This window comes from Ambystoma mexicanum, chromosome 1q, assembly GCF_040938575.1.
Source record: "Ambystoma mexicanum isolate Mex_15411 chromosome 1q, UKY_AmexF1_1, whole genome shotgun sequence".
Lineage (NCBI taxonomy): Eukaryota > Metazoa > Chordata > Amphibia > Caudata > Ambystomatidae > Ambystoma > Ambystoma mexicanum.
In genome coordinates this window covers 214974443-215000020 of record NC_090922.1, presented here as the reverse complement: position 1 = coordinate 215000020, position 25578 = coordinate 214974443, and the positions used below count along the sequence as shown (strand labels likewise).

General features: G+C 41.7%; 1 protein-coding gene across 1 annotated transcript in view; it reads right to left on the bottom strand.

Annotated features, from left to right (window-relative positions):
• Positions 1-283: 283 nt before the first annotated feature.
• The window catches only part of LOC138526746 (cytoplasmic phosphatidylinositol transfer protein 1-like), a 511789-nt gene continuing 486494 nt past the window's right edge, over positions 284-25578 (bottom strand). The window contains exons 7-10 of the mRNA XM_069637411.1: positions 22547-22702; positions 15551-15614; positions 9801-9887; positions 284-7460 (exon numbers count right to left, since the gene is read on the bottom strand). Of these exons, the coding sequence (XP_069493512.1) occupies positions 7306-7460; positions 9801-9887; positions 15551-15614; positions 22547-22702 (462 nt within the window). The 3' untranslated portion in view covers positions 284-7305. The remainder of the gene's footprint in view (positions 7461-9800; positions 9888-15550; positions 15615-22546; positions 22703-25578) is intronic.

Below are 25578 nucleotides of genomic sequence, written 5' to 3'. Positions count from 1 at the left end.
AGGCATCAGCCTCGTGTTAGCAGTCATTGTAATTAGCTAGTGTGTGAGTGGCTTTTCTGTTGTTTTTTCCCCTTAGAACATTGCATTTCTGCAATGGGAAGACCAAATAAGGTACAACTATCAATCACATTACACCAAACACAGAACCATGCACATGTAGTCATCAGCCTTGTCATAGGAGATTTAAATCACCTACGGCCCCCAAAAACCAAATCCTTGTCATGTAATCGAAATCATATTTAAACTAAACAAAGGGTCAGGAATCAATACACTTACCAAAAGACACAATTTAAGATTTTCCTTTATTTATACAAAGTTCTTTAAAAAACATCTATGAAACTGCAGTGTTGTGGAAGAGGTAGCTCTCTTTTGATTGGCTTGCTTGTCAGAATGATCGCTCCTGATCGACAATTGACTCCATGCTGCACAGTGGCACTTAGCAATGATTGATTCCAGCTGTGCTTGATCGATCAGTTCAATGATAAAAGTAAATGAATAGCAGGCATTTGGTCATCTCTGTTCCACTGTCTTGTTATGTCCATGTGCTGGCTTTATGTGTGGCTTCTTCTCTTAAAGTGATCCTTTTTAGATCCAGACCCTCATCTACGTGCTTGTTCATAAGCGATAGGAACATTGAGTGATGTGATATGCTGGGACTGGACACCATTGCAATAGTACGTCCTTGATCACTGACCTCTGACCCATTTTCAAAGCATGATCTTTGGGTAGGGCAGTGCCTACCATTTGCTATTGTTACAGGGTTCTCGTCGTAGCATTCCAATAGTACTTAGGCTAAACTGTTTCATGTCAAAAGAACCCTGGAATATGTCCATGGTGAAAAACTTTAATATTTGTCTTTTGCCCTACTTTTACACGTGTAGTTTTTTGTTTTTTTGCGGGATCTACCACCATGTTTTTTTTTATAATGCAAAGAGACCATTGCAGGATGTTTTCATGTAAACATTTTAAATCTCCCTGTAATTTCTCATGTCCTGTAAGAATATCCTATAAATACACAGCATATGTTGCTGAGGCACCCTAATTTGATATTTATGTTTAATATTTTAGGATAATGTTTTACATTTCACTGGCAAGTATGTCACACAAGTTGCAGATTTTGATACCTTTTTTTTGGACTAACTGAAAAATCTATGCAGAGATAGAATAAAACATTAGTTTACAAAGTCCCACAGAGCTCTTCAACGGATGTTGCAGAGTGAAATGATTTATAAAGCAAAGCTAGAGCACAGATGATTCTCAAAATGAAAAAAGGAACATTTAATTGGCTGGAGGAACAAACTGAATGGAATATGGGTCTGGAATTGCTGTCTTATCTAAAAGGCCATGCACGCTCCTGGAAGTAGGAGACACAAGGGAATGAACACAATACACATTCTGAGAGTTGCATTTACCAGAAAAAAGGATTAAACATTTTTATTATGTTCACATGTAACCATTAGGTTCTTAAGTTTTCTAAAATTACTGATGTTATTTAAAAAGCCGTATTGAAGTCAGAGATTTGAAAACAAATAATTGGGAATTGGTGCCAGTTTGTATTTTAATCACAGAGTCTAAAAAAGTGTTTTGCAGCCTTTAAGCAGTGTCACAGTGTTTTAGTGATTCCAATGTAGCAGCTAAGGCTTCCTAGCTGGTATCCAATTTGGAACTACAAACTGTACTCTAAGGTTTAACTGATGCAGCCTCCAATGTTACCTCACTATGCCTGAATCTTCGCAATAGCTTCCTGGCTTGCATATAGTGTTTCAAATGAAGAGAAATGTTACCCATTTTTGGACAGTGCAGTGTCCGCTGTTATCTCAGCTTGTCTCATTCTCGGTAATGGGTGCCAAACATTTGAGCTTAGATGCCCAACATTTCCACTGTGGGTGTCCTGTGTCACTGATGCTTTAGGGATCCTGAACAGGCAACCGTTGGTGAGCAATGGTGCTGAAGGGGAGACTTCTGACTTTGTTGATGTGATTGCTCTGCTGGACAAAGTTGCCCATAGTGTGTCATAAATGCAATATCGATTTTAAGACCGCTGTCTTTAAGGTTAAGCATCTACAGATACTTGAGCTCCCGCATCCTTCTGTGCATGGTGTTTGAGAAGCCATCTTTTAAAACCATAACTTATAGATCCTGATAGATAGGCCCATCCTGTGTGAAGTGTAGACCCTCTGGCGTTTCTGTTTTGTGGTTTGAGATGGTGCATCTATGCAGATTTATCCTTTCATGCAGCCCTTTGCAAGTCTCACCCACGTAATCCGCATGAATACATTTTTTAAATTGTATGAGGTATACAACATTGGATGATCTGCAGTTGTATATCGCTTATGTTTTGGTCTGCATGGTTGTTTTGGCAGATCTGGCTCAGATGTGTTGGCATATTTTTCATCTCCTCATGTTGCAAGGGTACGTTCAAGGTCTTCCTTGTTCTTGATCTAGCAGAAATGTACTAATGATCAAAGACTGTGCTAGGTTTCTCAGTTGCTTGAATGCAATTAGGGGAGCTTCTTTGAATAGTTCCATCAATTCATCATCCCTGTTGTAAATTGGTTGTAGGTCCTTAACAATCCTATTCAGTTGGGTTAGTGCCAGGTGGTAGGTGTAAACCAAATGTATTTGTTCGGTCTCTCTCGTGTCTCTGTATTGTAGCAGGTTGTCTATGGGTATTTTCAAAGCACTGTCAAATTCCCTGTCAATGTGTCTGGCCAAGGCAACTTTGTGCAAGAAGGATGTGCAGAGTGTGACAAGTTGGCTGTCCCTTGTTTTCCTGGTGGACCATATGCATTGGTATCGGATGGCCTGGCTGTAGATAATGGACTGTTTTGTGTGGCGTGATTGGTAATTTGCTCTGTGCAGGTATTTAGTCCTGTCAGTGGGATTCTTGTATACAGCTGTTTCTAAATGGCCGTTTCTATGAACCAAGATGGTTGTATCGAGGAAGTGTATGCTCTTCTTGGAGAATTCCATGGTGAACTTAATGCATTGGTGGAAGCCATTTAATGATTTATGGAATTGTTTAAGAGAGATCACCTTCTGTCCAAATTAAGAAGATGTCAACAATGTAGCGCAGGTATGTTAGTGGTTTCAGGGATTGTTGTTCTACGAACTCGTGTTTGAGATGCGCCATGAAAAGGTAATTTTTGCTCCCATTACCATTACAGTCTTTTGCAGAAAGAGTCTTCTATTGAAGCAGAAATAGTTGTGCATGAGTATGAAACTTATGAGATCTGCAATAGCTGTGTTTGCGGTGCCAATCTTGGTGTTTACTTTTTACAGGAATTTCTGGCATGCAGCAATTCCATATTCCTGTGCAATGTTGGAATAAAGTGCAGTGACACCCAGTGTGGCCATGAGTGCATTCCGTGCTACATAGTCTATCTCTCATATCTCTCTGAGGAAGTGTGTTGTGTCCTGTGCAAAGCTTTCTGTGTCCATCATCAGAGGATTTATGATGGATTCAATGTATCCAGATTTGGCTTCGGTTAATGTATTTACTGCAGAGATGATTGGGTGGCCTGGATGTCCTGGCTTGTGGATCTTTGGGAGTAAATAAAAGGTCCCAGGTGTTGGATGGTTCAGTGTCAGATGTTGGAGGTGTTGCTCAGTGTTGCTTGGCATGGATTAATTCTAGAGGATTTTTGTACTCCATGGTGATGTTGTCACTAATCTCTAGGTAATAATTTGTGTCAAGAAGTTGTCTGTATACTTGCATTTTGGTGTGTCCACGACCACAACGACACTACCTTTGTCAGCTGGTTTTATTATAATGTAATATTATAATACAATGAAAGGTATCACAATATGCAACTTGTGTGATTTTAAAAATGGACTAACACAGCATCTAACTCTTTTCTGTGCACTTGCAAGTATGAAAATACCTTCACAAAATCAAGCCTCATTTTCTAAGATGTCTTCCTAAAATCAATCTTACGTGCACATTAGGATTTCTCTAGTCCCACACAACAATTGCTAGATTTCCCGAAACCTTACTCTAACATTTCACCTGCTTTCCAGATCTCTTATTGATGTTAGTTGCTTGAGTTGACATATGTAGTGGATAGTGCCATGGGCAGGAGCTTGGTGCCACAAAGAACACATTAAGGGTGACCAAGGCACAAAAAAGAAACACTGTCATATTACATTCAAGCCCTGTAGGATTTGGGGGTTAGATACTCATGTAAAAATCAGTAATCCCTCAAGAACTTCGTAAATGACAAATAATCCCCCTACCTTTATCAATTTGAAAGGAAATCTAGTCCACATATAAATCTCATTGGTAACACCACGTTCCTTCTGCACAGCAAGCTTTCTTAAACTCATGCTTAAGAAAATCAGAATCATGTTTTGATCAAATGTAACCAACTAGTGGTTAGAATCTTGCGCCTTAGTGCAGGTTGGTCTAATTGCATCACATACAATTTCAGTAGACATCACATATATATCGTGTGTTCATTTTCCAATCAGAATAGGGTCTTCGGCTCGTATTGTGTAGTCAAAGCGTTTCAAATTCATTAACTATTGGGCAGAATGGTTTTATAAATGATGAAAGTGTTTCAGCACTTTTTGCATGAGGCCTGCCGATGCATGCTGAAGGGGATGACTGATATAGCTAAATCCTGAACATGGTTATGTCCCGGATTGATACTATCACTATTGGTATTTATTTGAGGTCAAAAATAGGTCATGTGGCACATCAATTGTTGCAATGAAAAACGAGTACCAAACTTCTTTATCCATTTAAATTTGGGATCACAAGACACAGCAGCCCCAGTGCACTTATTACTGTATACACACACGGCTGTTTATTTGTGTCACTGCTCGTGTAGCTGTCATTCCCCGGCATGATCAGTGAGTACACCTCCATGCATTTCACATATGCCTATCATAACGCAACATGTGCCATGACATATTGTCATACATTCTTAAATGGTCTTTCAAAAGAACATTTTAAAAGGTAAAAGACCGTGTATTATGGCACAACATTTAACGTTGACCTAGAAAACAATTCTAGACAGAAATGCTGATATGAATAATTCAGAATGTTAGACATGGGCCCCACTGCAAGGCTCACGTTCACATGAATGTACAGCCCATACCCTTTATTGCAAAAATGACACAATCATCTCAAAATGGCAATAGCCAGGATGACATAATTCCTGTTTCGGAAGTGGTGAAATAGGGTAAATATGTGGAGTCACCTAAAATGGACCAAAACATTTTTTGTATCTGGGAATTTCCTAGTGTTGTGACAATCCACGTAGAAACCCCCCCCATATCAAGACCTTTTTAGTGGGAATAGACTCTGGAGCAATTGTTTTACACCCTCGTGAGGACACCAGATGTAATGCTGTACTTCCTACAAACCGTATTTTTTATTACTCAAAATAGAAAAATAATCTCATAGATTCCATTATAAGCAACACATAATTTAGACTGGCACCCACAACCATCCTGCAAATTCACATAGACTGTCCATGTGGAACAGAAGGCCGTAACCCCTGAAGACATTTGCACATGGTATATATTTAAGAAAGTGGACATATATTGTGTACCCCTAAAAAGCCTGTGGCAAAATTAAACGGGGCTGATTCATGGAATTATTTGCACCGAAAAACGGGGATTTGTGCACCATTCTGCCCGCAAATCCCTGTTTAACAAATGGGGATTTGCCGGCAGAATGACGCACAAATCCCTGTTTTTTGGCGCACAAATTCCATGAATCAGCCCAACGACTCCAAGTGTCACAGGCCCAACTTAGTTTCCTGTGATCAGTAGGACATGATTGGCAGTACAAATGCACCCACCTCTGTCAGTGCTACTAAAGGCAACCAATGGTAAAGTATGCCACAATCTCTGTATCAGATACTGGTATGCGAAGCCCGAAGCCCAACATGCTTTATCAACCGGGGCAACCTCCTGACTAAGTTGCCATGTAGATGGCCTTACAGCTATTATTAGGCTTAATTATGAACTGCTTTTTATAGAATTTAGAAAAATTGGCACATGCTTATGGGAGACAGTAACATCCAATGTAGGCTTCTTCGATACAGACAGTGACAATTCTTTCTTTATCTGTAAATGATACCAAACCTGTCTCACAGTGGTATTTACAATTTGCAGAGTGGTGGATGTAGGAATAGCTGGCTTCCCTGTCACCACATCTCAGTCACCTGCTTAACAAAAGGATAATAAAGATCAGAGACACTACACAGTATTCTACACCTCTGCCAAACTACCCGGAGAAATCCTGACCTGGTAAAAAAAACATATTTTGGCTCACCAGCTAGGCAACCTCGTACTGACAGCTTCCCTTATGTCACTATATTTTCTAGGATGAAGCAAGTGACAGGCCTTCTGAAAATTCAGTTAATGCATGTCAGTCAAATTCTCAGATCTTAACGTCAACCCGTTGCGCTACATTTTCCTATCCCAACTTTCCTATGATGCAACACAAATGCCACTTTCTTGATCTTAAGGACTTTCAAAGCTAGCACTTAAGAGACCCAATGATGTCACATTCAGGGGGTAGGATGTGCCCAAGGTCGGCATTGTAGTGCCACTGGTCCCCATGGATTCTAGTGCTGTTCACGTTCTTTGGACATCCGAAAAGGACCCGTCCAGTTTGTGCGAGTTTACATAAATGACTAGATTTAAAACAATTATGCCAAACCAAAATTGGCAATATTTGGGAGATCACGAATAGAGGTTAAAACATTTTCAGACTTCAAAATATCAAGTAAAGTTTTTTACCATTTTTTAGAACTTCTCAAAGTGTATTGATATGGTGGTAATGCTGTATCTCCATGAAGGACCGTCCCTTGATTATCCCTCCCGTACTCATCAGTGGTAACAACTTGACATAACACTCCTTCACAACAAAGAGGTTTCCAAGTAGATCCTTGCTCTACATGCATACGAATCACTGTCACTTATTCAGGAGAAATCCCCAAATCCATGTGGATCTGATGCGTATAGAGGTCTCTCCGTTTGTAACATCAAAAATGTAACCTTTTCTCTTCTGCGTATCTTGTACCATAATGATTGTCTTGCTTGTGCCCCTACTCGTCTACTAAATGGATATTAATCCCTTGTAACAAATTCATATCTCTTCGTTGAAGGTATCTCAGTGCCCCAATGTGCCAGACGGCATGCGCCATGATAAGTCTTTCAAGTCTGCAAAGGATCCCAGTAGAAAGACTGTGGTACCAACGGCAGGCAACAGCACACGCAAGGTAAGCTCTTGGAATGTTGGACTCAAATTGGAGAGCATTACGATTGTCTCTTCTGGGAAAGATGATGCTATTCCGGAGCCGATGGCAACCGAGTCCGGGACCTTGGCTCCCGGGAGTTGCTAGCATCAGGGACATCATGCGCATCGCTTCCACTGTTCCAAGAGGTTGAGCGGTTGATAGAATGTCTGCCTCCACTGACAGCCAATGTAGAGTCTTCCTTATCTGTGGGAAAAAGAATGAACAACACACCACACTTTAGTATGCCGTTGATTGATGGATAATAAGTTCCACTGCTCATTTTTTCGGAGTGGCATTTTCCTTTTATTCTAGCACTTTACAGATATTTCACAGCGGAATTGCTCAGAAAGTTGCATGGCCACATTCAAGATGTTTTCTGAATTAAAAGGAAAAAAGACTTGAATTGAGACTGCCTGCTGCCCTTTCATATAGAAGCCTAACTTGCCAGCCAGTCTGCGCTATTTGGTAGCATGTATGCGATGCTGCTACATTTCTTGACTAGCCACCACTTTTATTTAGCCGTTTGAACACACAAATTCCATTTGCGAAAGGCCAAATACTTATTTCTGAGCAAAACCAGATCATTTTTCTTTGCATTCTCAATGGATGCGATCTCTGACTACCAATCTAACTGCAAAGTACAAAACGCCCTACATTGCATGAGCTTGGGAAACTAAAAGCCAAAATACTGGCCTTTATGAATACACCACCACCCGCCGATTGGGGCAGGCAGCGTAGTATTTATAATTGCTGGTACATTTGCTTTAAGTTTCCGGCTCTTTCTTTTTAAGTTTCTGGGCAAGCCCGGGAAAATTAAAAAGAAAATGCTGGAAATTATTAATACTACACCACCAGCTGCAATACTATATTCATGAACTCAGAGAACGTGAGTTCATGAATATAGGATTGTGGCGGGCAGGGTCAAATGGAATAATAATGTAAAGGCAGCACTTACCAGACGTATGTCCTTCAGCTGCTGCTTGCCAGCATCCTCTGCTCTTCGGCAGCAATAAGCAAAAGCTCCCACTAGGGTGCTTTTGCTTGATTAGTGCCGCAGGAGCAGAGCTTATTAAGAACTGAGGAGGCTGCTTCAATTCACAAAATGGATGACCCCTAGAGCAAAAAAATCCAGACTTTGACGCTCATTTCTCACAAATTATACATAGGAACGTTTTTTATTATTTTTCATTATGGCCCATCGTTTTAAACCATAACATGTTTGCGTGAACTACCCCTTTAACAAGAAGCTTAACCCAAGCCATGCTGGTGGATTCCTAGACTAGCAGAAAGATCACAAACTGCTTAACTACTTAAGGGGTTTAGGGAGAATGACTGAACAGCTGGGGATTTTCATAAACTATGACATTCATTTACTGTTGGATATTCATGAGCTGGTGCAGTATCCATGAGAATCTGGGACAAGAGATCATGGACAATGCAGCAACTCCTATGGCTTTTCGAGATTTAGTGGGATTTGTCTGTGCTGATGTGGACAGCATGGTCTACTGTGAGTGTGCAAGAGTGCATGGGGAGATCTTGGGCTACGTGAACTGACGGTAGCTTCCTGCCTTTCTTTGGGTTCACATGGCCTAATGCCCAGCAACATGGCCTTTCTGAATATCCATGAGAGAAGGGGAGAGTTATGACCTGCATGCACAAGCTGATAAAAATGTTCATGGCCCTCCGGGGTGTGTATGAGATGAGGAAGGAGCTTTGGGCACCCTGGGGATGCGCATGAACTGATGGCTAGCTCATGACCTGTTAGGGTATTCCTTAGCTGTTGAAGAAAATTATGCATTTTTGTTTTAAATCATAAGCTCTTAAATGCATGCTATGTAATTTTACGTGGATATTTGGGAAGTGATACAGTGTAATGGATGTTGCTCGATAACACAATACACCCATTTGTTATGTATTGCAGGACCTAACTCTGTTTCTGGTAGAGCACAATCTGCCATATCATATATATTCACAGAGCAAATACATCATTAAGATACAGTCAATTTAGCGAAAGTGTGTAGGTGGAGGTTGCGCATAGTATTTTGTAGTCCTCTGTGAGGCGAGATCCCTGTCCAGTGTTGCTTGTTACCCTGCGGTTATATTTATGAGCTCAACAAGTAATGGATTTCTTCTGTAGTTATGTTATGTTACTTGGCATTTATTTAGCGCCTTATGTATTATTGGTATGATAGGTTATTTATAACGCGGTTAATACCCAGAGGTTTCTAAGAGCGGACCCGGGGATCGAACCCGAGTTGCTCCATGTCGTCATGCTTCCAAGGCGAGCACGTTGCCGCTGAGCTATCCTCCTGAGACAGTGGTTGGACAATATATTATTTTCACATCTACCTTCACTTCCTCTCAAAACGGATGCGCTGTCTTCCTGTGTCTCTATTTCTTCTCTCCTATTTTTTGAAACAGTTTAATTGTTCACTCATTTTTGCCACCGTCAACCAATTGCTTCCTTCGTTTGGTCCTATCACCTCCTTGCCGTTCCATGTTTATTGTAGCTGGCTCTCTTACCAATTTCTCATGTCCTCTCACCTGCAGGAGTCTTCTGGGAATTGACTTTGTTGTTGGTTTCCTCCTGGAGCAAGGTCTCAAACCGCCGCACATCTTCCAGGGACATGCCTGCAAAAGAAAATGTGGATTTCAATCAAACACCACTTTCCACTTGAGTACAATTAACTGAGAGCTCACAAGGTGCCACATGATTTATGGAAATTGGCTGATGCATAATCCTGCAGCTCAGCGTGTACTAAGATTATTCTATACATTAGCACCGCAAGATATTAATCCCGTACCAGGACAGCCCAATAATTATGAATGTTTAATGGGTGTTCTAAGATTGCCTCGCTCGGCAGTGTGATGAAGCGGGACAAGAACCAATTCTCTTTGGCAGGTTTCACGTATCTACAGATGAAGGTTATTTTGAGAGAAACCAAAATTCACCCAAGATGTTTATTGTGTTTGGATTTATTCATGGCACATTTATATATTTAATTTTGGGTATTCATGGTGTGTGAACCTTGCTTCGTGAAGTAACAGCGCAATGTAGATCACGAGGGGTGACACACACACAATGGATGGCTAATGAGGGAACTGTACTTACAGCACGACATCCATTACTGGAATAACATTTTAGAGCATGGAACAGTTAACATTTACAGTTAGTGGGGAACATGTAACAGTGCTGAAAGTGGGTTTGGGGGTTTGACAGTAGTCTGGGCTGTATGGGGTGATCATCACAAGAGATACTGCACTGAGAGAGTTCAGGGGTCTATCATACGGGGTCTAAAGAAGGTGCTTCTTGAAGAGGAGGGTTTTGTTTTCTTTTCTGAATTGCTTAAGCGTGGGAGTGAGTGAAAACCTATTTGGTATAAGGTTACAGAATTACACAATTTCCTGTTTCTCATTGATATGCTAAAATAGAATAGTTGGTTGGTATGGAGTCTATATGCAAGTGTGGACTGGATCTAGCATTAAATTTGGTCAGAACACAAGAATATATCTTCATCAAACATTAATTGCATTTTACAATCAAGAAGATGCTGGTCATTGAAGAAGTCCTGTGAATGAAGATGTCAAGATTAAATATGGAAATCTCACTGGCGAAGTTAATGTTTGACATGTCCATTGTTGGTACAGTATTGGGACTAAGTGGATGGATTACTGCAGTATATTTAATATCGCCTTATGGGTGACTCCAGTTCCAATGGATGACCGAGACACTAGAGACCAAGATGCTGGAGGAGGTAAGGTTAATTTTCTGTTTGATTCCCATTGGCTGGCTGATTTTGTGCAAACAAATTTATTATTGAGCTCCCAAAAGCAAGAGAAAGGAAAGCAAATGTAATTTGAAGAATACTCCTGGAGAGACCAATCTTTTGAAGAAGAGCAAGGTGTTTAATTGGGGTCATTTTGGTTATTACTCTTGTTCTTCCCACCTGGAAAGCGTGAGAGAAATGTTAAGCATGTATGTTTTGCTCTAAAAACGGACAAGATGCAGAAGTCAAAACTACTCTACACAAATTGAAGTAAGCAGTCATACATGGCTGAGTGGACATACATGGCCGAGCAGCTTGCAAGTAAAGGGCTCGGAGTCGTAACAAGTAGAATATGTACCTATTTGAAAAGTATACATACATTTGTAATTATTCCTCATAATGTATAATTTATTTCACTCTTCTGAGAGAAAATCATGATTCCTGAGATGTTGCCCTAAGTGAACAAAGAGAGAATTTAGCTTGTGGTGGGCTCTAGTTAACTGGTTAATATTATTGGTACATGTGGAGCAACAAAATAGTTTATGAAACCATGTAATGTTGTTTACATTTATTTAAGCGCTCCTGCACACTCCCATAATCTCCCCCACCCTCAAGACTGCTAATTTCCCTACAGGTTCGACACCAGCCTCCCATCCCACCAACGTAGCCCCTGAATGGCCACAGAAACACTCTTAAAACACCCTCCCAAGGCAACCTATGCCCGGGCAGCCCTCGGCTAAGGGCCACAAGGCAAAGGGCATCTCCCAAACAAGCGGCTCCACTCCATGTTTGCCCGTGTTCACCTGGGAAGCCTGCCACAGTCAACCAGCAGTGACTGAAAAGGTAAGTGTGGTCTGGGCAAGGAGTACAGCCATTACTGTACTCCAGTAAAACCCCACCAATCTTATTACCTGACTAGAAAATAGATCATTTTTGTCAGTCCATCATATCTTGCATTTATCCCATCTGTGTTAGTGAGCCTTATCTCGCATTTAGCCCATTTGTGTCAGTGAGCCATATCTTGCAGTTAAATCATCTATGTTAGCGAGCCATTTCTCACATTTAGCCCATCTGTGTTAGGGAGCAATATCTTGCATTTAGCCTGCATGTATTAGTGAGCCATATCTTTCACTTACCCCATCTGTGATAGTGAGCCATATCTGTATTTAGCCCACTTGTATTAGTGAGCCATATCTTGCATTTAGCCCATCTGTCATAGGGAGCAATATCTTGCATTTAGCCTGCTTGTATTAGTGAGCCATATCTTTCACTTACCCCATCTGTGTTAGTGAGCCATATCTGTATTCAGCCCATTTGTATCAGTGAGCCAGATCTTGCAGTTAGCCCATCTGTGTTAGTGAGCCATATCCCGCATTTAGCCCATTTGTGTTAGTGAGCCATATCTTGCAGTTAACCCATCTGTGTTAGTGAGCCATATCTCGCATTTAGCCCATTTGTGCTAGTGGGCCATATCTCGAACGGACGGACCACTGGGCACAGGGAACACATCACACCTAAAGCAACCCGTTTGGGTGGTAATTGTTGCACACCAGAATGTACGAAGGGGGGCGGGATGCGGGATACATTTAGTTAGAACAGCAGTGGTAGGAAAGGTACTGCCATTACCTAACCCTACTAAACACTCACCCTTCTGCATACACCATTTCAAACTCTGAACTAAACACACCCATAGCTCTACAGCACAAAGAACGCACACTTTTCACAACAATGAAACAAACCACACCTAGTCTCGCCCAACAACACATGGCGGCTTCCAACCGAAAAACACCTACGCTCAGTGAACAGTGTCGCCGAACTGAAGCTGCCAACAGCACATCACAGCTCTCTTGCTCTTTTTTCCTGCTCAGTCATACTAACCTACCCGTCTCCCTCCTTGATTTACAGATCCTTGAGAGCGCCAAGAGACCACATAGGTGGCAACAGTGCACGGGTTAGGAACCTTTAACATAACATAACATGTATGGGTTAATCTCTAGCTATGCTGGTGGCCCCTCCACCTCCGGCCGGCCTACACTTTGTCTCCTCTCGCTAGTAATTGGCAAATAGAGCTGGGCAATTGCAATATCAAAGCTACTGCCTCTGCCAGTTCAGAGTTGGTAGTCGTCCCTATTTCTTCTTCTTCCTTAGCATTACAACAGTATCCCCACCAATCCACAGAGCATGTACAGCTGAGGCAAAGGCATACCTTTGAACTCGTAAAACATGGGAGATGGTTGAGAGGGTGCCCTATAGTGCCATCCACGTTTGGTCAGATCGCCAGCTTAACCTGGTAGAGCAAGTAGTCTGTCTTGTGGAAGCACAGAGGCCCAGTGGATTACCACCGTTGATGTACAATTGCAAAATCATGCGGAAGCCTCATCTCATGTCAGGGCAGCCAGTTGGGAGAGCAGATGCCTGGTAGATGCCCTGCTCGACCAGAACTCCAAAATAGAAGCTACATAATGTTGAAAAGGTGCATAAGTCAGCAGGTTCCTTACGTGTTTGTCAATGGAAAAGAGCAAACACATCAACACCTCTCATTTTTTAGATGCAAAGCTTTTCCTACAGTAGGTTTATTCCATACATTAAAAAAATGAATTTAATATTTTAGTCTGGAAGAATATTCCCAGTTTAGAGTTCCTACATTTCTTTGAAAATGTTTCCCCATTTTCATTAAGTGGGGCTGCCCTCATTTTCTGCAGCCATTTCCATCTTCCAAACTCGATAACCCAGGTGTGCCACAATCCTTCTAATCAATTGTTTGTTCCTGTTATCATCTGGGTAATTGTAAGTAAATACCTGTGTCAGAAGAAACACCCCTTGCACATGAAAAAGCTAATATGGCAGGCACGAGAATGGCAACACTGCATCGTAGTTGTCGACCAAGGCTGTATTCAATGCCATGGTGATGACTTCTATAATTGTAGCAGAATAAACATTTCCTACGAATATGTGGCAGCGACCAGGCACAGAGAGGGAGACCGAACCAATGAGGGAGGTTTGGCTGAGGAGTGTTTTCCACCTGAGAATCTTTTTTTATATAATCAGTTAAAATCGGGCATTTTACAGCACACTTTCTGTTGAAAAAGGCACATTGTTTACAACTGGTTTTGAAGTGGAAGATATGAAAAAATCCATTAGATTTCAAGTCACCAACAATTCACAGGAGCCTTTTCGTGATGCCTTTGCAAGCTATGTGCCTGCATTCTGCCAGTGAAAACACATTGGGCCTCATTACGACCCTGGCGGAACGGGATAACGGACCTGTTAAACCCGTTCCGCCACATTACGAGGTCCCCTTGCGGGACCCGATAAGGACGCCTGGTAAAACCAGGTGTCTTTACCGGGTCCCGCGAGGGGAAGAGGGAGCAAACAACGGGCCACTCGTAATTGGCCCGTTGTTTGCTCCCTCTCCCATTCCCATTCAGCCCTATGGGGGCTGAAATGGGAATGGGGAAGGTACGGGCCCGGGTTCCTGGAGGGAGGAATTACTGGGCCCTCCAAACTCAGAATGGCCCGGTAATTCCCCATTCTGGGAACCTGGTCGCGATTTCGGCGGCAGCCATGCGCCAATAGCGGCATGGCTACCGCCGAGGTCATAATGAAGCCTTATTGTGCTCATATATGTCCATGCTGGCTGCACCAATATATGCCAATATTCCCACATAAGAGCATAGCCATATTTGCATAATGTCAGTAATTATACTATAAGAAAACAGATCCATGCTGGCTTTGCCAATATATGGCAGAATACCATTCCTGTTGGCTTTGCCTTTAACACCAGTAAAAAATGCCATGCCACAATAAGAAAATATGTCCAGACTGGAAGCACCAATGTAGGCAAGTATGGGCACGTAAGAATACTTATCATGTTGGCTTTGCCCCTAATGCCATTATTTAAAAGACTACTCTGGGAAAGGCTGCAGGTTGGTCAAAAACACTTTTTGACTAAATACATATACATATATATGTATGTGGGTGCAGGAGGATGGGGGTAGTAGACCCACATAACAAAACAAAGAATGAATTCCGGCCATCCAAAACATGCTGGAATGCTAATAGCAATAAACCCATCTGGGCAGGGGCACTACCGGGTGTGGTAATGCCCCAGGGCTAACGTTTAGGCCCTGCCTTCAGTTGGGCCTGTAACTTGGCTCCGGGTATTACCTGATCTGGTAATACTCGTGCCCTTCAGGGGTTTATTGCTTAGCTACACCTTCCTCTCTTGATTGCTTGTGCAGCATTCATATTCATTACTTTCCCTTGATTTGTTTCACAATACCACTGGCTGTGAATCTATGATTATGTCCTCAAGTCAATTTAGGAGAGTAATTCTACAACTAGTATTCAATGGGAATGTATTGCTTGATTCCCTGGTAACTCTGATTTTCTTAATGGTAATAAAGACTGTCTTATTTGGTCCTACAAAACACTGGGATTTCTGTAACTTTGAGAATAATTGTTTATTATTAAACATTCAGGGAAACATGGCCTGTCACCGAATTCCAGAGACATGTGTCCACTTACCATACCACTCATCCATCCACGCCACAGCTTGTCTGTGTCCTGCCAGTAAAATGTCTTTAATATTCTGGATAGAAGAGAATAAAAGAGACATGAATATCATGCTAACATTATCACCATATATGTTTCATGTAGTAATACATTGGGGAAAACTTTGCATATACATCCAAGTCACACACATTTTTAGATTTGTTTGCACTGCCATAACTTTTGCGGTTTTCTGGAGTTTTGGCAGTGTGATAGCGAGTCAAAGAACGCCACAGCTTGTCTGTGTCCTGCCAGTAAAATGTCTTTAATATTCTGGATAGAAGAGAATAAAAGAGACATGAATATCATGCTAACATTATCACCATATATGTTTCATGTAGTAATACATTGGGGAAAACTTTGCATATACATCCAAGTCACACACATTTTTAGATTTGTTTGCACTGCCATAACTTTTGCGGTTTTCTGGAGTTTTGGCAGTGTGATAGCGAGTCAAAGACCGGCTCCCAGATCAGGAGGTGAACACTGTAAACATCCTGGCAGGAGAGTATACCAGGCAGTGTGGCTGCGAGCTGGAGATCCTCCCCCAAAGATAAAGTGAATTGTTTGAAAGTCCTGGCAGGAGAGTATACCAGTCAACCTGCTTCAAGTCTGGGACCCGCACCCAAATCATCAAGTGAACATTGCAAAAGTCCTGGAAGGAGATTATAGCAATCAGTGTGACTGCGAGTCCGAGTCCCACACCTAATTGCAAATAAGTTGTGAGAGATTGAAGAGGAACCCTTGAATGTGTGCACTATATGGGAAGAGAACCATACCCCCTGAACTGAGGAATTGCATTTACTGGGAAGCAGAAGTGTAATAGTGAATGGTGGAGAACCTGAGAAACTCAGGGGAAGGGGAACGCCTCTCTAGAGGCTTGTGGATCTCTGTGGAATTTTGATTAGTTATTTTTTTTTATACCTTTTGGAACTTCATGTTGGATCATTGAAGAATGCTACAGATGAACAATTGGAGACTATACCCCTTTTGCACTTTCTTTTGAGTTTTGATTGTAATGGTCAGATTAGGATTCTGGACAAAGTACGCAGAACTGTTTATTGTTTTTGGACATCCTGACATTGACCTCCTTTAGTTTCACTGAGGGAAACGAAACCCCTCATAAAGCTAGGGTGATATAGGTATTTCTCCAACCCTTCTTTTTCTTTAATAAAAGTCTAGAGCAATCCTCACAATGACGCTGTGTCTGAGTCTTACTCCTGAACCATTACAGCGGGCTATTTTCAAATATGTAAAATTTTACAGTGAGAGTACGGCCGTGCAACACAGTGATGTAGTCTATTTTAGAACATTACCTACCGACCCTGACTCGCGATATAACTTTATGGGAACAGACTACCGTCTAGTCAGTCTATAACTTATAGATAGTACAGTAGGAGTTATTTTATATATGGAATGCACAGACAAATTTGATGCCTTGTTAGTCCAGTTTTAAAATCACACAAAATCCAAGTTGTGATACCTTTTTTTGGGCTGACTGAAAATATTATGCTGAGATGGTACAATGCATTAGCTTTGAAAGTTCCATAAACCTTTTTTATGTATTTATTTGCTACATTTATAGCAGCACCCAGACCCGCAGGGATCACGGCACTAGTACATAATCAGCTGGAGAGCTTGTCATCTGATGGCATTCAGAGAATAAAATGAGCACCAAAAAAGTGCTGCAGATTCGTTTCACATAGAAAAAACTAGAGAAAGTAATCTCTTTAAACTCCAGTGGCTGCAGGAAGTGTTCAGAATGCAGTCTCAGGACACCCTTCTTAACTGCAGAGCAATACATTGTGGATTACAACCGACATATTCCATTGCACATCTGAAAAAACAAATCCCAATTCTAGCACTTCTGGAAAATTAAATTGTTATTATCATCATCAAAAATAGTTTGTTGAACCACTCATAAATCCATTACAAAAATAAAAAAAGACTCTTACTCAATACTGCAGAGCCCAAACATAGAATTACAGTTTGAGCGGGCACAGTTAATCACCTAATACGGTTGCACATAATCTGTGTACAATTTTATCTTAAAGTTGGACCCAGCAAATTTGAAAAAGCATTCATGGCACTGTTGGGCAATCTTGAAGATTTAAGAAGTTAACAACGTTACGCAGTGTATATAGCCTGTCTTAAAACTCTGCGACTGCAACCAATTCAGTTTTTCCAAACGCTATGTTCACCTCTGGCAGTCACACCCATGCAATTTCGGCAATGCCAAATTAGGTATAGGAATGGCACTCTGAACTATAATTGCTCTTTTATAAACAAGTTTTATACCAGGGACCAGTGACTAAGCGCACGCTTGGGATCTGAACCTGTGTTACTATGTGTTGCCTTGTTTCTGCGACAAACGCGTTGCCCTTGAGCTATCCTCCTCCTGGCCTATCTGCTGTAGGAAACTAGAATTTTAGTATGCACAAGTTACTCACATAAGATAGTTGCACAGTGTTTGCAACGTTATGCATAATTAAAAAGACAACACCAACCTTACACAATACTGCACAGCCCCAACAAAGAATTACATTTTAAGCAGGCAAAGTTACATAATACAATTGTAGGTAATCTATTTGGGTACTTTGCCTTAAAGTTGGACCCATTAGTTTAAAACAGCGGTATTCAAACTCTTTTATGCTGAGCCCCCTTTGAGTAAAAATATTGTTGTCAAGCTGCTCCCCGTCCCACCCCCTTGATTAACATTTGTGTTGCCAGGCCCCCACAGGGTTACATTTTGTATTAAAAGCAGTCCCGTATTGCCTTTTTGAAGAGCCTTGTTCCCCCCCCCCTGGCTATCCTTCTGGCTCCCCCAAAGGGTATGGGGGGCAACCACAGAGTTTGAAGACCACTGGTTTAAAATAACATGCCTGGCAATGTAGGGCAATCTCAAAATACAACTTGGCTTTAAACCCACAACCTGAAAGGAGTTTGTTGTTTGAGTTTATTTTGCACCGACCCCTAATATATTTACAGGCAGGCTTAAAATTCCATTGCTGCAACCAACGTTACAGCTTCTCCAAGTGCTTTACTTGTCTGCATCTCGCTGGCAGCCACATCAATATAGTTGTGTGGTGATGGCAACTCCCAATTAGGCTTAAGGATGTTACTTTGCACTACTATCTGCACTACTATCTGCACTACAAAACCAAGACACATGTAGTTTCCATGTTTGGCAGCCTCTATGCAATATGAAGTGTGTAGTTGTAATTGTAATTGTAAGTGGTTATTTATAACGCGCTGAATACCCAGAGGTTCCTAAGCGCGGTGTTAATGATAGTGTATGCTTACTAGTTTGCATATCATGTGACTAATATATTGCGTAGTGCCTACTTTAATCTCAGTATGACTCATGCTCAGGAAAGGGTGCAAAGCATTTGGGCTTAGACATCCAAGAATCCCACTGCTGGTGTTTTGTTTTTTCACACATTGGGCCTGATCACGAGTTGGGCGGTGGCCCTTAAATGCAGCGGTAATGATGTTTCTGCGGCATTTAAAGGTCCACCCAATCTCGAGTCTGGCGTTTTTACCCCCAGCTCAGGGCTCCTTATTCTGCCTCTCAATCCTGCATTGTCTTGCCACTCTATCCATCTGACTCACTCTCTCCTTTAATTCATTATTTCCTCTTTCTCTCCATCCTGTTATGTTTCTTGGTCTCATTTAGTCGCCTGGCTTTCTCTGCTCTCTATGGTATCCCTTTCTCTCCCTTTCACTTCTCCTTCTCATTCTGTCTCTTTATCTCCTACCACCCAGTCTTTTTTCTTCTTCTATTCTGCCACTTTAACTCTTTCCCTTGTGGGGGAAAGTATGGAAATTGAAAAGTTAATATGCTTCCCTTGTATATTACTGCACTATAATGTCAAGAGTAGGCGCTGCAAACTGCCATGTTTAAACCACTGTTTCTTGCTTGTGTGAGGTGAGACTGTAGATTGTACTGCATTTCTCTTGGCAATGAAGGACGATCGCCTAGCGTGTAGGAATGCTCACCTTCACCTCTTTCGCTTCTGAAGTGTTTCCCTTTTGCTTCATGCAAGCGTGTTTTAGGCTCCCGCTTTCTCTTAGGAAAAGTGGCATTAGTAGACGGAAGTCATCATATTACAAGCATCCTTTCCTGTCTCAGAGCGTGTGCAAATCTTTAAGGAGTATATTCAACTTGACTTACTATATTACGGTATGCTGTCTTCCCTGATAACAATAACTAGCATGAAAGAGTCCAGCTGGCATTAAAGGCTTGTATAATGATAATTTGTTCTCTGCCAGCAACATTCTTTCTAGGTGAGACCTTACCCTGTTGGGACTGTCCCTTCCACTGAAATGCACGTGTTCCTTTGGGTATAAGAGAACAGTGCATGGAGGAGGGGGTCTCACTTGCGCCAAAGTCTTGTGCTGCCGTTGGTTCTGTATTGTTATTGCTTTTACTAATAAATTGTTCACAAATCCACCAAAACCGTGAGCGATTATTATCTTTTTTCCCTAGCTGTCTCTTTGTTTTCTTTCACACCATGCCTGTTTCTTGCTTTTCTCACGGTCATTGTAGATGATCCTCTCACACTCTGACTAACATTCCCCCCTTCCATTAAGCATCTCCTATCTATTCCTCCCCTCCTTCTCTGTCACTTTTCTTTCTGCCCCTCCCAATCTGCCTCTCCATTTTGTTCTCTCGTACCTTCCCATCCAGGTCTCCTTATTTCCTCCTCTAGTTCTGTTTCTCCTCTTCTCTGTCTCCTCTTGTTTAGGTTCAGTTTCACTTTTTTTTCCCACCATTTCTCTTACTCCTGTTCTGTCTCCTCTCATTCACTTTCTCGATTGCCCATGTTGGTTCTCCACTCATAAACATGCTCTTTCACCTTTTCCTTCAGATCTCCCTCTCTCCATCCCTCCTACTTTCCCTTTTCATATCCGTGCTACAGCTTCACTTAATCTTATTCCCATTTTCTCTCTTCCGTTTCTTAACACGCCTCCCATTCATTTTTAAGTTGACCATTTTATTTCGGGCATTCTCTCACCCACTCAAGATGCTAATATAAAAGAGGGATTTTGCTTATATTCTCACTTCTTTAACTAAATTGAAATGTATCCTTTACTCTAGGATTTCCATTAAACATTTTTCTGTAGGATGGATTACTTAAAACACGAGTTTTAAATGTTAGGTAATCCCCCACTACACTCTGGCATATGTTGTGTTCTGCTTGATTTGGATGCCAATAAATATTTTCAAGAGAAGGCGTTAGCAAATGTGTCAGCAACTTTTCTGTGAATATGGTGAATTTGATGGGGACTTTTCTGGGGTATATTTTGGGGATTATTTACTATTTGACACACAACAATTCAATTGATTAAAAATCGGATTTCGCCATCAATAAATTAACAAATATTACAGATAAAATAGCAAGACAATTCCAAATACCCCCCAACACCAGTTAATAGAACCATGATTTCAGAACAATCTGAACCATATATAGGTACGTTTATAAAACTAGATCAAATTGTACGTAAACCTAACATTTCATATATCTTCTTTGGGCTGCATTGATCCGTTGCGCAAGATACTAATTGACACAACACAAAGAGGCTGTCTTCTCATTTAAATAGAAGGAAATATCTGAACATTTTCAGAAAGTAAAAAAATAAGTTGCATTCAGATAAAAGAATAACATGACAATTGTTTACGCCCCCTTTCCGCCTACCAGGAGATAAAGGTAAATACATTAATAAAGCCATATAAAAACAAAGCAATACATTCAGAGCTCAAAATAAGAGTTAAATAAAGGAGCCTGTTTTCCTGGTTTTAAAGGACATTCAGGTATTATGAACAAAAACAAAGGGTACATCTTTGCAAGAAGATTTTGTGCTTGTTGGTGTTAGAGTGAACATAGAAGATAGTGATAGAGAAGGCAATCTGGAGGTAATTGGTTCTCTCTAAGAAATGGAAGTAGGATACCTGCTGGGAATTGAGAATCTGCATGAGAGGGTATGGGAGGCCCGATTAAAAATAATATTAAATTATGAATCCAATGCTCAGAAACAGATATAGATAATACTACACACAGGCCCTCATTATGAGTCTCCCGGTAACCAGTTGGTAGCACCGACAGGTTACCGGCAGACTCAACTTACCTTTTTCGCTGCCCAATATCCCGGTAATACCAGGATATTTTGTGCGGTGCAGGAACGGTAAGTTTCCATTCCCGTGGAGTACCCCATGAATGGGAACACTGGAGCACTGGCACCATTAGTAATAGTGCTTCAGTGAAAAATCTACCGGTAGTTCACTGCCCTTAGTGGCAGACTTGTAGTTTGCCGGTCCGGAAAAGGTTCCGGCAACCGTTGTTACAGGCACTTTTTTCCAGACCGTAAAACGTGTAATGAGGGTATCAAGTAATAAAATTGCGGCAAAAATGTCGCGGTAAAAAATAATCGCGGCAAAAATGCGGTGGCTTGACCCGGTAAAGGTATGCCCCATTATACCATTTAAGGGGAGCAGGGGTTGCGGGGGTGTCCCCCCGCAACCCTTGCTCGATGGTTACAGTTTATTAAGCTCTAAGATTTTAACTAACCGATCATGCAAAAAATGCACATTTATTTGAGCTTGTGTGGAATGGGAACATATTTGTGAGTTTGATAAAAGAAGAAGAAATAAAAAATGTGCCACATGTTGAGATGCTTAATAGGTAAAAATGCAATCCCCACAAAGACAAGTCATCAATATGCAGGACAACAATTAGGTCTGATATCCAAGAACATGAGAGGGCACAAGATAACATTTGGGTTACAGCAGAGTGTTGAAGCACATGCCCCATAGGTGCTGCAGTGTGTGGGTCTAGTCTAACGTTTGGTATTCACAGAATTCCATATGACTTAACAGCCTTCCTTCAAAGGTTTTTTTCACTCTATTTTTTCTGCATTTGAAAATGTATCAAAAACACCATAACAAAAAGATAGAAATACTAGAACAATTACTTTGTGGGTGAAGTTCTCTACTTTTGTCTGAAAGCCATACACCTCAAACTTGACCGTCACCAACTTATAAGAGCACATGATGGGCTGAGACAGCTTCCTCCATCCTTCCAACAGCGGGCCACGGCCTGTCTTCTTGGAGTGAAAAAGCGTAAGGTCCTGCAGAAAGGACAAATACAAGGATGTTACTGTTGTTATGGGTACCTGTAACCTGTACTTGCCTACCATTGGTGTGGCCTTGTAGCCTTAAGGGCTTTTGGGTGTGCAGTTGTGTTACTTCTAGGTTGCTAGGGGACCATGGTTTGATACTGATTAACAAATGGTAGTACTAATTGATATGTATTTCAATACATGTATGCTTTAATACGTGTATGTGTACATCATGGTATAGCATAGCATGAAGCACTTGTAACTGTATCTTTAAGAAGTTGCATAACATAGAAATGGCATAGCGATCTACCCCTTAACAATTTCTGACAGCACAGACAACCGCGTGGGTTGTGATGTGCATGGCGACGCTGCGGTTGGTTATGTCAATTGATGGAGCTGAATGGGTGTCTGGCCCGGGAAGTGTCATGACCCAGGAGTCTGAGTAGAGATGTGGTTAGATGCAGCTGTAACGTTTCAGTGGCTAATCGGTGGGTAGCACTGATCCAATTACCAAAGGCAGATAAATTTACATAATTCAGCAGAACAACCAGCATTATATCAGGAGAGGGAGCTCCACAAAAGCTGAAAGACAGATTTACTTTGTATGCCAAAGTACCAAGCGTCATAACAAGAATAAAGGCTTAGCATGAGAGATTGAGAAATATATTGCTAAGAGCAGACACAAGTATCAACATAATGCTTTTACAGAAGCGTTAGACAGTGGCAATTGTTAGGGTACGATCAGAATAAGTATCAGCTGAAGTGTGATAGTGGATGGAGGTGGAATGTTACACCCAAGCCTAGAAGTGGGAAAATGCTACATCCTTCTACTTGTGAGTGCTAGTAGATGAGGGAGATTTCCAGGGGTTGACGTGAAACTACTGTTGATTAGGTTCTGCAAAAGGATGAGAAGATCCAGAATTTCTGCATGGCCATTGCCATGGGGAGGAACAAATAAATAGCATCTCAAAGCGACAAGAGGGGAGCTCGAGTGGGTGGAGCCCGTATGTCTGTGGTGGGGGGTGTGGAGAGGTAGAAATGCCAAAACAGGGTGGTGTAGCAGAGACAGGTGATCGAAAAGGTGTGGTCTAAATGTCCGAGAAGGACCAGGGGAAAAGTATATAATGGGTAGAGTTCTCACAGCTGAAGGGCAATAGTCTGTTTTTTAGGGTGTTCTTGGATTGCAGGAAGTTATTCTTAGAGAATATGTCAATTTGGGGGCAAAGGACAGTGACAATGAAAATATGGTAGGAAGGTGTGTTGAGGGTGGGAAGGAATAAGCGAACAGCATGGGAGCAGGAGGTAGTCTAGCAAAAATGGTGTCTAACAGATTAAACTATTACAGCTAAAAGAGGGGAAATAGGGATCTATTGTAAGGTTTTGCCAATCAGGTATTCCCTGTAGGCCCGACACACATATTGCTGATTGGGATGTTCCTTTTGCACGCATCAGGTCCTTACGGAGAGGGCAAAAGTGGGCTGCATGGTTACCAACATTGTAGGAATTACCTTGGCTTGTGTAACACCTCTCGCTACCTCTGGCAACACTGTGTTGGACAACTATGCAGCCTTTGTGACTGCATTAAAGACCATGTTTGAGAGACCAGAAATGGCCTATGCACTCAAGAGGAATGGTTGGGCTTTCATCAAGGAATCGCAGACATAATGACTTATGCAACCTGCTTCAAACAAATAGCTAATGAGACTGGATGGCCTGATGAACCCAGCTTGGCACTGATTAGAGGAGGGTTATCGGACGATTTGAAGGATGAACTTGCAAGAATAGCACATCCCGGTTTTGTTTCTTGACTTGGTAAACTTGGTCCTCCAGCTGGATTATCATCTCCAAGAAAGGAAGACGGAAAGACCAGGCTACGCGTCTATGCACAGCACCAGTGCCTATCATGCCTACACCTGAAACTGAAGATGAACCGATTCAGGTTGGCATTGCACTGGGTCTCCTGAGAGGGAAAATAACCCTTGCATTGTTCATGTACTGTAGAAGCAAAGGCCACTTGGTACGCAAATGCCCTATTTCTTCAGGAAGGCAAAAGGGAAACGTGAGCTCCCTTTCCTAATGGGAATCCTGGCCTAGGAGAACAAGAAGGGTACCATATTGCTTTGACGAATAGGGGCAGTACAACAAGAAACCAGAATACTTGCCCTACGAGGACCACTGATACACCAAGAAACATGGTATGAACTCCCGGCCCTTCTGGACAGTGGAGCGGCTGTAAAGTTTCTTGACCAACAGCTGTCAGGAACATTTTATTCAACCAGTATCTAAGAAGGTGTTGATGGAGAACCCCTGAGGTCAGGCCCTATGGAAAGACAGACTATGGATGTGGCATTATGCATTGCAGCTCATCGGGAGACGTTGAGCTTAGACCTCATCAAGACCGTCCATTATCCTATCATATTGGATATTCCTCTGTTGCGTAGACATAATTCCTTTGTTAACTGGAGAGCAGGTTCTGTCGTGTTGGGGTCAGAAGATTGTATTCGTGAATGTTTTCAAGATGGAGATTCTGGCATTGACACATCCCAGGAAACTTTCACTGCGTTCTTTAGGTAATGTGTTGATATCAGTATCAACACATTACCTGAAGAATATGAAGAGTATACTGACATCATTAAGGAAGAACAAGAAGCCCCCTTAACCCCTCACACAGCAGAGGATTGCGCAATAGATCTCCTGCCTGGCCAAACCAGACCTTTCAGACATATGTTTGTGTTATCTGAAATGGAAAAAAAAAGGCTTCAAGTGAATACTTTGCCAAGAATAAAAAAAAAAAAAAACTCTCTTATTACGGAGTCCACAGCCCCTGGAGGAGCTACTTTGTTTTTTGTATCGAAGAAAGATACAAAAGAATTAACAATTATCGT